Here is a 13,340-nt window from a genome sequence, read left to right on the forward strand (position 1 = left end):
TGGCTTGTCAATAGCACGAGCGCCGACCGGGCCGGGGTGAAATATGGTAATGGAGCTCCATTGAGCCAGCGCTACATGGACCAATGATTTTCCATTGTGCAGAAACACATGGGCCGACGGAGCTCCGTGCTGCCGCTGACATGGACCAGTGAAGTCAGACAAGTGGTCCCCAGGCCTCGTGCACCAGCGTTTTCATCAAACACATCTTTATTAGCGCCTGGGAGGCCAGCCACCGTCAGCCTTGGTGCGGGGAAGCTAAAACCTCTGAAACGCCACTTTTATGTTTCGCACTTCTACAGCCAAATGACGGTAAAATGACAGTAATTTTTTCCCTTCACCCTTGTTCATCAGTGCTTTTAACAGGAGAATGCAGAGAAGAAAGAGCAAATAAATAAAACAAAGACGGAGTGAATAAATCAACTGATGTGCATCTTGCTCTGGATCAAAGAAACCTCTTTCTGAAGTTCTCTGCTCACCCTGTTCCTCTTATTGTAAATACAATTAGGGTTAATTACTTGCCTGTGTTCAGACGCTTGTAAAGGCGAGAGGCAGATAATTACAGTTCAGGTACACATTAACTTACTTTTGTTAACAATTAATCACTGTTTACGTTTGGGGCGCTCTTCTCTTTGTAATTAATAATCAGGGTCCGGCAATGAGTAATAAGTGTCTCAGGTGGGCCGAATAGAAGGGTGAACGAGGGCTCCGTCTTGCCACACCAAAACACCACGGGAGAAGCAGGAAGCGAAGCGGTCACCAGGTGTGTGTCCGTGGCGAGGGAAGGGCTAGGCTGACGTGTGCCGTAGGCGCCGGTCGAGAGCTAGGAGACCGCTCCGGAAAGGACCGAGCGCACGGGGAAGGAAGAGATGGATCTATACAGTACCGCGTGGAACGGGACTGTTCCTGCTTACCTCTTGTAGACACACACACACACACACACACACACACACACACGTACTGTGTCCTCCAACACCACAGCGGAGCAGGCTGGCAGTGGTGTGAGGCGGGTTGATCGGGGCGCTGGGCCGTCCCAGCCAGACGGCTCAGGGGACGTTCCGGCACATTCCCTCTGCTTTATCTGCATAGTTCAGTGTGCTCAGAACTGATAAAAGCCTGCCAGTGTTTCCCATCCTCGCCAGAGCCGAGCAGGACTGACCTTCCCCGGAACACCTCATTTGAATGATGGGAAGAGAAGAAAGACAACCCCCCCCCCCCAAAAAAATAACAAAAACCAAAACACCCACCCACACACACACACACACACCCACCCACACACACACACACACACACACACACACCCACACACACACACACACACACACACACCCACACACACACAGAAAAAAGAACAGGCGGGTGATGAAGGATTCCAAGTTTTATCATGTTGCAAACAAAAAAACAGAGATGTCAGAGGATGACACACACAGATGGGGGTGCGCGCGCACGCACACGTGTACACACCATACCCACATGGTACAATGCTACCAGCTTCACAGATGATTAAGTGCAACAGACAGGGTTGTCTCCGCCTTGCTGTGTGCTACAGGTCTAAGTCCAACCAACATAAAAATGCCGCCATCAGACAGCACCGCACACAGTGCAGTGTGTGTGTGTGTGTGCGCGTGTGTGTGTGCGCGCGCGCGGGTATTTAAAAAAAAAGGAAGAAGAAAGAAACCCACACCCACACCGTCGCCCAAATATGTTCTAACTCTGCCTGTCCACCGTCTGCCTCCACTGTGGTGTCTGAGCACTGCCTGGCTTCTGTGGAGCGTTTTAATCTGTGCATGGATCTGATCGCGCGCTGTTCACTGTGGCATCACTGCAGAGTGAGGTTCTACACACACACACACACACACACACACACACACACACACAGACAGAAGAGAAGTCCGGCAGCACCATGTTACAGGGAATCAGTGAGTCCCGTCCTTATCTCCGGTGCCCATTAAATGCGATGGCCTTTCCCAGAAGCGTCACAGGTACGGAGCGCACACACATACACACACACACACACACACACGTCTTTAGTGCTGTGGTATTAGATGCAGTATTCTACACTCGTGACACGCTGACTTTGTTAAAGGAGCTGATCTGTGGTCAGTTTTAAGTGCTGCTCCGCATGGCCAGGGCCTGCGGGGCATGAAGGGAGGACGAACGGCACGTTGCTCACGGAGCCCGGAGGAAGGAGAAATGTCGGCCTGCCTCGTTGTAAACACAAGTACACGAGCTGCACACTCTCGGCCGAGGTCAGGAACGACAAGGAACAACGACGATGACAACAACAACATCAACATCAACAACAACAACAAAATGAGCAGAGCCGGTTTTGCGCTGACACAGGCGGATTATCCCCTACCCATGTCACACGCCAAAGCCTGAACAGACACGACGGAATCGATAGCTAGGCCAAGTCACAAACGTGAAGCGGCGCTCAGCTCGTAGAGCCGAGGGTGTGCGTGTGTGTGTGGGGTTAGACTTGTCCGGGGCAGGTAAAGCCCTCAATGCCCGTAGCAGGCGGTGGAGGAGGCCGTGGGCAGCCTCATCACCTCCAATCGCCACCACCCACACCGGATTACGGATGCCAGCCGTAATCCTGAATTCATGGGCCTGCTGCCTGTGTGCGCCACTAATCACTGGGGCAGGGTGACGCACATGAGTAAAAAACTCAACCCGGAGTAGTTTGAAAAGAGTGTGGGGAGGGTTTGGGGGTCAGGCGGGGGCACGTACCTGCTGAGAGGTGAAGGCAGTCAGGCAACATGGGCTCCACGGGCGTGTCCAGAGGCTCGGGGCTCGACACCCAGTTACAGCAGCGCTGTACAGAGAGACAGGAGCATGCAATTAGGACCCATGGCAACATGCTTCGTTGACAACTGAGAGTGTGTCGGTCGGGCTCGGACGTGTGCCGTCTCTCCATCGGGGGGGGGGGGGGGTGAACGATCGTGGCAACGACTCCCCCCATCTCCGTAGATACGTTACGTTTCATCTCCCTTCGTTAACAGCGAGCTTAATTAGACGAGTGGCTCAGAAAGGCACGTCTGACACGGGGATGTGGGAGCTGTGGACAGCGACGCTAGTGCCGTCTGTTCACATGGGGTGTGGTGTCAAAAAGTGTCTCCTAAGCAATGCACGGAAAAGAAGGTTCGGGAGATAAGATAAAAAAAAGAAAGAAAGAAAAAGTTCAACAGAAATGTAAACGAGGTGGGTGTGTGCCGGCCGGCGGCCTTGTGAATCTGTGCTTATCTGTGCGTGTTTACTTTTGCACACATTGCTCGGTCAGCCATTACAGTTCTCCCTCCCCAACAGTGCTGTGACCCGGCCACACACACACACACACACACACACACACTCCCTACTATCTAACCCAGTAACAACACCCCCCACCTCCCTGCACTTACTCCCAAGACTACCTTCCCATGACAGAGGAAAGAAGACCAGTCCCATCACCATGGACACGCCACAACATACATCCTCACACACACACACACACACACACACACACACACACACACACACACACACACCTTTCTGGACACATGACAGAAGCCCAGGTCACATCACACCTCAGCCTGTCAACCCCACTCAGCCTTTGAGCCCTGCAATTCCCCAGGGGTCACCACACTCAGGACTGGTGTCATCTGAGTGTGTGTGTGTGTGTGTGTGTGTGTGTGTGTGTGTGTGTGAACGCGTGTGAGCATTTGGGTGTGCACCCATGTTGCAAGGTGGCTACAGCAGAGCCAAACACTGGAATGTGTCCTTTGTCTCTTCTGGTCTTATTGCTCTCGTCATCCATGACACAACCGTTGACTCACATTTGACAAATGTCGGTAAATGATGTTGATGCTAAAACTGCCACAGCACGCAGCTACAGTCAGAGGGAAGAGCTCGCTGTGGTCCCGGGCAACATTAGCTCTTAACCCAGCACTCACACGCGGCCCCCACACCACCTGCGTCCTTCCACCACATATTTCCGGCACGTCGTTTTTTACGTGCAGCGTGGTGCCGGTGTCGTCCCAGTGCGGTGCCTGCTGCCTCCGATCCAGGCTCAGGGTGGGGGTTCTGGGTCAGGGGCCAGACGGTGCGAGACGGCGTGACCATGGGCCTGCTCAACAAAGTATGGCCCGGTGGATTCTACCACACTCCTGCCACTGTTCCGGCGCGAGCCGGCGGACTCCGTCAGGTTGCACCGAAGTGGGCCTTGCTCGTCTCCAAGCGTGGGCGGGCTCGGGATAGGGAGAACGAGCCCGGATGGGCGCCGGCGGCCCTCCGTTAGACCCGCGGGCATTAATCAGGGCCAGATGGCGGTGCCGGTGCCAGTGGCGATGCCCCACGGGCCCAGGCGCGGCGCGACGCTAAGTGCTCCACTAACGGGCCAGTTTGGCGAAGTAAACAGCAGACAGGTGCTGGCCCCCGTTGAGAGTGCGCGAACCGGCCCTCGCCTTCGACAGCACGCCCTCTCTGAAGCAACTCGGCGCGCGGCTACACGGCCTCGCGGTTAAGGTCGTGCGGCTTTTCCCAGGCGTTTTGCTCAGCGGGAGTAGCAGAAAGTTGTCTTTCCTCGAACACTAGGCAATTATGCTCATATCACGGGAGCGTTTGACTTTACGACAGTCAAAGTGTTTTGCAGGGGTTCTGGCGGATGTGATGCTAAGCCCCAGTGCCTGCTGTTCTTTAAGCAGCCCAGTGATGCCTACACGGGGATTTAACCTTGTCTGATTAGAGTGCATTCATCTCCGGCGACTGCGCCGAAGAGCGCCGAGCGATTCCCAGCACATGCTTTACTGAGGCAGGCAGCCAGCTGCACGCCGCGCCCCGGAACGCATCTGCCAGGGCGCCGTGTGCGCTGCGCTAATCTGCTCTTCAGTAGGGGTTCACTCCTGGAGCCTCTGCGCTTTGAAGCCTCTCCTGCCCTGTTCCTCGTCTTTCTGAACCATGCTGCCTGTCACTTTGTTTTCTAGGTCCGCGCTCGAGCTCACAGTCGACTGCTGATTAATTTGAACACCCATCCGTCCAACGTTCCGTTCGTGGCACCGTGTTATTCTGCATGTGTGCTTCTCGGCATCTCTGCTCCTTTTTTGGAAGCGTGTCCACGGGAATACTGTATTTCTGTATTATCCCTCTTTTCTGTGCCTCTCTGCTACCCTCGGGATTCCGATTCTACCAGCAGCTCTGTTTAGGTCTGACTCTGCTGTACCCTTTTCTCTTGCTCTCTCTCTCTCTCTCTCTCTCTCTCTCTCTCTTTCTCTTTCTCTCCATCTCTCTGCTCTCATCCCTCCCTCAGGAGAGAAAGAGGAATTGCCCTGCGACATGTGGAGGCCTCATGACAGGAAGAATAGCAGGGACAAATTTGTATTGCTGTGCACACAGTAATCACTCATTTGTGTGGATGTGTGTGTGTATGGATATGGAGAAAAAAAACCAAGTGGCTCCCCCATTACGGGTGACCCATGCAGGCCACCTGAATGTGTGGAGGTGAAAGGGTTAAAGTAAAGAGTGAGCGACAGCCTGCGTTCCTCCTGCGTGCGTCTGGACGTAGACGTCCATTAAGGAGTAATCATCACAAACAGAAGTCTCTCATTATTCCAGTTCCACAATGTCACCACCATGAATCAGAAACAGGAAATCCAGCAGAGAGAGAGAGCGAGGGAGAGCGAGAGAGAGAGAGAGAGAGAGAGAGAGAGCGAGAGAGAGAGAAAAGGTCAGAGAAGGCAGGAGTAGCAGCCAAAAAGCCCCGCATCTCCGTGTGTGTGCGTGCATGTGTGTGTGTGCGCGCAGGTCTGGGTCTAGTGGAGAGTCTGGTCAGCTGTGGCAGTCTCTCATTGACATCTGACCAAACAGGTAAACGAGAGAGCGGCGTGAAACACACCGTGTTTGCGCCTGGTGAACCCAGCTCTGGTGGTGAGTCCACTCGCCCAACAAAACGCCACCACGTTGGGAGTCAGTCTCAGGGGTGTGTGTACGTGTGCGGGTGCGTGCGTGAGTGTGTGTGTGTGTGTGTGTGTGTGTGGTGTGTGTGTGTGAGTGTGTGTGTGGTGTGTGTGTGTGTGGTGTGTGTGTGTGAGTGTGTGTGTGGTGTGTGTGAGTGTGTGTGTGGTGTGTGTGAGTGTGTGTGTGGTGTGTGTGAGTGTGTGTGAGTGTGTGTGAGTGTGTGGTGTGTGTGTGTGTGTGAGTGTGTGTGTGTGTGTGTGTGTGTGTGTGGTGTGTGTGTGTGTGTGTGTGTGTGTGAGTGTGTGTGAGTGTGTGTGAGTGTGTGTGTGTGTGTGTGAGTGTGTGTGAGGTGTGTGTGTGTGTGTGTGTGAGTGTGTGTGAGTGTGTGTGAGTGTGTGGTGTGTGTGTGTGTGTGAGTGTGTGTGTGTGTGTGTGTGTGTGTGTGGTGTGTGTGTGTGTGTGTGTGTGTGTGAGTGTGTGTGAGTGTGTGTGAGTGTGTGGTGTGTGTGTGAGTGTGTGTGTGTGTGTGTGTGTGTGTGTGTGTGGTGTGTGTGTGTGTGTGTGTGTGTGTGTGTGTGTGTGTGGTGTGTGTGTGTGTGTGTGTGTGTGTGTGTGTGTGTGTGTGAGTGTGTGTGAGTATGTGTGAGTGTGTGTGTGGTGTGTGTGTGTGTGTGTGTGTGTGTGAGTGTGTGTGAGTGTGTGTGAGTGTGTGGTGTGTGTGTGAGTGTGTGTGTGTGTGTGTGTGTGTGTGTGTGGTGTGTGTGTGTGTGTGTGTGTGTGTGTGTGAGTGTGTGTGAGTATGTGTGAGTGTGTGTGTGGTGTGTGTGTGTGTGTGTGTGTGTACTAGGGTCTACCTCCTTCAGCCATCCCTGAATGGACCTGTTGGCATTCTGGTGCCACACGTTGTGGACGGAGTCTGTCATGGCGACAGCACGCACGCGCGACTTCACCTCCTCCTCTCTCTGGATCATCTGTGGGGCAGGAACAGAGGAAGGAAGGGGCAGGAAGGGCAGGATTGGGGGATGGAGTGAGAGTGAGACAGAAGGAAAGGAAAGGGAACTTATTATACTTAAACATTATTTAAAAAAAGCACAATCTACCACGTGGCAACAGAAAGGTCTCTCCATAACAAACACACGTGTGCTCTCTGTGCTGAGGAGCTGCCGGCCGGTAAGACAAATGAACCCGGCGCGGCGACGACAGGCTCACAATCACGTCACTTCACACCGCAGCTGGGCCGCGTGCTACATCCACGTGTGTGTGGCCATTTGAATACAGCGCGCTCCCCGAGCTCGTTCCGATTAAAGGGGTTGTTCCGAAATAAATAAACTCTCGTATGGCACTAAGGACTAATATATCACACCGCTGATAAGGTACTCTCAGGAGCCTCCTCTTAAAGGGGAGGAAACAGGTAATGTGTAGACACGCGCACATACACACACACACACACACACACACACACACACACACACACACACACACACACACACACACACACACACACACTCACACACACACACACACACACACACACACACACTCACACACACACACACACACACACTCACACACACACTCACACACACACACACACACACACACACACACACACACACACACTCACACACACACACACACCACACACACACACACACACACACACACACACTCACACACACACACACACACACACACACTCACACACACACACACACACACACACACACACACTCACACACACACTCACACACACACACACACACACACACACACTCACACACACACACACACACACACACACACACACACACACACACACACACTCACACACACACACACACACACACACACACACACACACTCACACACACACACACACACACACACACACACACTCACACACACACACACACCACACACACACACACACACACACACACACACACACACACACACACACACACACACACACACACACACACACACACACTCACACACACACACACACACACACACACACACACTCACACACACACACACACACACACTCACACACACACTCACACACACACACACACACACACACACACACACACACACACACTCACACACACACACACACCACACACACACACACACACACACACACACTCACACACACACACACACACACACACACACTCACACACACACACACACACACACACACACACACTCACACACACACTCACACACACACACACACACACACACACACTCACACACACACACACACACACACACACACACACACACACACACACTCACACACACACACACACACACACACACACACACACACACACACACACTCACACACACACACACACACACACACACACACACTCACACACACACACACACCACACACACACACACACACACACACACACACTCACACACACACACACACACACACACACACACACTCACACACACACACACACACACACACACACACACTCACACACACACTCACACACACACACACACACACACACACACCACACACACACACACACACACACACACGTCTTTAACGGTGCCCGTGGGAGCAGCAGATTCAACCCTTTAAGACTCTTCAAAGTGTCAGTCAAGCTGGCCATACTGTAGCTCTGCTGTAAACCGGGCCAGGGATGGTCCAGACCACAGCCACGGCTACAGCTGGTTCTGTATACACGCCCGACACGCGAGCGGCGCAGCCAGCACCAGCGACACCGGCGCCCCTGCCGAGACCTCGCAGGGTTTCTTAGGGAAACGGCGTAATGCAAACAGTATGCAGTATGGCGAAAGCACTCATGTCCTGACAAACAGGCTGGGTTCACGAGCGTAAACACAGCCGAGACCGCAGAGGAAACGTGCTGCCTGTTTACTGCCGGGAGCCAGGCCGCACGTGCGTCAGGCTTACAGCGTCATGTTACTTTTGACTGATGCCCTTCAGCGGCTGCCAGAGAACACATGCGCGCGCACACACACACACACACACACACACACACACACACACACACACACACACACTGATTTCACACTGTGCATTTGCCTGTGAGCATCTGCCGTTGTGAGGTTGTGAGGCAAGGTATATCATGAGCAAACAGGGAACGAGTTCTGACTAACGAGGAGGAATGTGACAAACGAGAACGAAGTGACAAACGCGCGAAAGCCTGAATGACCAGGTGAGGGAACGCTGGGACGGAAGAAGGAATGCTCGGAAACGCCGAGGCATTAGCAGTCAGCCTCCCCCCGCGAGCTGCCAGGCTGGCCGGCTGCCGCACGCCCACCCCTGGCCCAGGAAGGGAGCCGGGAGCCAGCGCCGCGCCGACGCAGGACTTGTTGCGTGGGAAAAGGAGGGGAAAAAAAAAGAAGAGGAAAACCCAGAGACAGATGTTGAAACATTTGCTCCCTCGGACGAGCCCCTCTCTCGTCTACGCTGGAACATCTGGGCTGAGGAAGAGAGAGCGAGAGCGAGAGCGAGAGAGAACTTGCTCTCTCCGAGGCAGAGAGAAGAGAGCTGAAGTCCCGCTAACAGACACCAGGAACAGCATGGTCTAAGTAGGGCTAAGTGACAGACTAAGCACAGCTGGATGCTAATTTCATTCCAAACAATGAGTGTGAACTCAAAAAATTAGAGACATTAATTTTTCTAATAAGTCCAGCTGGTAAATAAGCCTCGTACTGTGGAGATTTCCACAGCGCTTTTATACTGCGAGACGTCTACCAGAGCAGGATAAAAAGGAAACATTTATGAGTGTGAGAACATTGTGGAACTGCGAAAATGATGAAAGCTGCGGACCGAGGAGGACAAAACCTGGTCTCCATACGTGCCCAGTCCCCCTGTCCCCGTCTCTCTGCGGCTGACCTTCTGCGTGACCTCTACCGTCAAATCCAGCGTTCACCATTCGAAGCTCCTATTATGGAGCAGGCTAATTGCTTGACTTTCGGTATTTGAAATCGCATCTCCACCTGACAAAGATGCCATCTAGTAGTTCACACACACACACACACACACACACACACAAAACAACAACAAGACAGAAAGAGCAAGACGACATCTCTCTTGTGCAGCAATAAATACTCTGCCATTTTAGCCTTGGCCATCACAAAGGCAGTGGCTCTCTGTGAGACTTACATCTAAACACACAGGCAATCACACAATTATTTAGGGCTTTGATAATTACACGTCAAAGGCAGAGCAAGTCACCAGATAATTAGGTGAGAACTGAATAGTAATCCACAATGAAGTCCCTGGGGGCGTGGGGGGACCAAAAAGCTCGACACATCTCCGGATGAACGCAGGTGGAATAAAAGACAACGATAAATAAAGGGAGAAATAGCATGTGCTTTTAAAGAGCGCACGCTAAAGCTCTACCAAACAAGCCCTACTGCGAAGACACAAGAAGCACAAGCAGAGGTACACGCGTGCGTATACAATCACAAACGCAATCACTCACACACACACACACACACACACACACACACACACACACACACACACACACACACACACACACACACACACACACACACACACGCACACAATCTCTCTCACACATGCAGGCCGGTGCAGGGAAGGCGTGCTGTTAGCATCATTGCTGAGAGAAGTCTAATGCACTCAAACTGCCGCCATAATCCGGGCTGCCCACAGCGCAGAAAAATGAAGCTTAAATATTTGATTGATTAACTGTCCAATTACGGCGGGCGACGCACACCCCCCGACAGACACCTGGGCGAGTGCCCACTGCTCCGGGCGGCGGACGGGGGAACGGAGCCCACTCACGCCGCGTTGGTGTCAAAGCCATGCTTTCGAACACGCCGCGGTACTCAGCGCCGCTGCCTGCTTTAGACGACTGACTTTAGGACCCAGCGTTGGTGGGGGGGTAGTTCTGCACAAACCTGGGGCTTCTGGCTGCCTCCGGGGGAGGTATGGGGGTGGCGCTCAGACCTGGCCTCTGGCCCCTGGCCCAGCCTGGAAAAACAGCAAACTCTGCCCTGGAGGGAGGCAGTAGCGACACCCTGCACAGGAAGAGAGAAGACTCGCGCTTTCCCCTGCTTTGAAACTGGGACCCCCACACCCGGCCATTCTCTCACTATGACGAAGGAAGGAAAGCCTAAGAACCAGGAAGCTATGAGACCCAGGAGAGCTTGTGTGTGTGTGTGTGTGTGCGTGTGTGTGCGTGTGTGTGTGTGTATGTGCGCGTGGGGTGAAGATTCTAGTCTGTGCGTGTGCTTACATAAGTGTATAGTGTGTACTTATGTGGCTAAGGTCAGCTGCGTTGGGAACACTGTGACAGAGCGTAACGCGGGGCGACAGAAGGGTTGTGATTAGTGGACGCCAGGGAGTGGATACCGCGCTGCAATAATTTCCTCGCCTACTTCCTGTTGCTTAGTAGGCGGCCACGTGCACTCAGAACGGCAAAGTGGAGCGTGTGCACTGATGTGTGTGTGTGTGTGTGTGTGTGTGTGTGAGTGTGTGTGTGTGTGAGTGTGTGTGTGTGTGTGTGTGAGTGTGTGTGTGTGTGTGTGTGTGTGTGTACATGAGAGGGATGTCAGTGAGCCCCTGTGACTGACAGGCTGTGGGGGGGGGAGGGGCATGAGGATGACCCCCGACACCCCAAACAAAACACACACACACACACGTCAGCCAGGGCGGCGGAGGAAAAGGAAGCTGGGTAAATGTTGACTGACACAGCACAAGTGCTCGAGCGCTCGACACCTTCCTCAAACAAAGACAGGGGAGAAGGAGCGGCGTTCCAGGAAAGAGGCGGCTCGGCTCCGCCACCAGGACACGGCGCACGCACAGCAGGACCCCGGCGGCTCACTGCAGCGCGCCCAGGCCATGATGTCAGCTAAAGGGACGCGGAACGTCCCTGTACGCCGAAGAGCGAGGAGGACCACGCAGAGGTGTGTGTGTCTGCATACACACACAGACACGTACACACGCAACACGCACGCATACACACGCGTGCACACACGCGCACACAACATGATAGTGTGCGATAAAGCCTTTTTTCTAATATAAATGCAGATAAAACAATAACATATAACTCGTTTGGACAGTATGTCTTCCCCTGTCACTAATGCAGCGACCTGCAGCAGCTGTTCCACATGCGGATTACGGCATTACTGCACACGCCAACCGTCACCTCACAGACGAACGGTCAGAAAGTACGACTAATAAAGCGCAACAAATAAACAGAACATGAAGCCATTCGGAAATGGAAACAAATTAAGAAAGATGAAACTTGAGTCGCGTCTCTAATTGAGAGGATAAACCAAACTGCACAGGTGGTCGAGTTAAATGCTAAACCGTGCATACTGAAACAGTTCTGCTTGGTATCAGAAGGCGAATGGACACTCTGTACACGGCTCGTTCAAAATCAAGCCATGTAAGAAATACGTTACAGTTCCAAAATAAAAGCCCTCTTCCGACTGAGCGTTTTTCTCTTTACCGTAACCCTGCGTAGGAACGCATCTCTTCTCGTCCCACCTCAGTGTGCACGAACAGTCCGGAGTGATTAAAGAATGACGTCTAATTATCGTCGCCTGCACCAGCTGAATTTTTTGGGCTGCTAATTATCGTTGTGTTAACTGGGGGAGGCTTCACTTAAGAGACACACTGCGAGGCACGAGGGCGTGTGTAGGGCCGGAAGGAGCCAGGCGTCCACCCCGCTACCGAGGGACCATGAGCGGAGCGCCGGACACCTCTCCCAGAGCCGTGCTGGAAAACGGGAGAGCTAACCTCGACGCGCCGCCTCACTCCGCACTGGGACTTGCTGGCCCATTAAACTGGCCTTTCCCAATGGGACATCCTGCACGTTTCCTCCACAAAACCCTCGTATAATTAAACTTTCTTAATGATTTATAAGCTATAATAATAGGCCTAAGTATTCTGGAGCAGGTTAAACCGACATAAGTGCACGCATGGGAATGACCCTGTTTTAACAGAGTTTTGGATCATTGACTCGCGCAGGAGGGGGAGACAGACAGACAGCGAGAGAGAGAGTGGAATGGCGAGGTGAGGGAGACGAGGGTCCGTCATAAGTCAGCCGTCCTGACACGGCCGGCCCGGGCCTCGTGGGTGGGCGGTGCTGGAGGAGACATGTGGGGTTGAGGTGGAGGAACAAAGGTACGTGAGGGGTTTCCAGCACAGCGGTGTGCCCGCGTGGCACGACGACCGCGCGGCTGAGCGCCGCAGCTCCGGGTCGGGCGGAGACGAAGACGACTCCGCGGCCAAACTAAGATGTTTAACGGCGCGCGCGTAGCACAAGCCGGTGGGAGTTACTGGGAAGGAGGCAGAAAGCAGATATTTAAACACTCGGGTTTGCGACGTACAGTCAGCGCCCAGACATAATGACACGGATGCGCTCCCATCTCCAAAC

The 13,340-nt window shown here is 53.3% G+C and overlaps 1 protein-coding gene across 3 annotated transcripts in view; it reads right to left on the reverse strand.

Moving 5' to 3' along the window:
* The window catches only part of fam172a (family with sequence similarity 172 member A), a 120,213-nt gene that overhangs the window by 33,005 nt on the left and 73,868 nt on the right, over positions 1 to 13,340 (reverse strand). For 2 of the 3 annotated variants that reach the window (XM_027006275.2, XM_027006273.2), the window contains 2 exons: positions 6,780 to 6,896; positions 2,728 to 2,812 (listed from right to left, as the gene is read on the reverse strand). In XM_027006275.2, the coding sequence (XP_026862076.2) occupies positions 2,728 to 2,812; positions 6,780 to 6,896 (202 nt within the window). Of the gene's footprint in view, positions 1 to 1,426; positions 1,835 to 2,727; positions 2,813 to 6,779; positions 6,897 to 13,340 lie in introns of those variants that run through there. The other variant, XM_027006274.2, reaches the window with a different exon arrangement.

The sequence above is a fragment of the Electrophorus electricus genome, chromosome 9 (genome assembly GCF_013358815.1).
Source record: "Electrophorus electricus isolate fEleEle1 chromosome 9, fEleEle1.pri, whole genome shotgun sequence".
In the NCBI taxonomy this organism is placed as follows: domain Eukaryota; kingdom Metazoa; phylum Chordata; class Actinopteri; order Gymnotiformes; family Gymnotidae; genus Electrophorus; species Electrophorus electricus.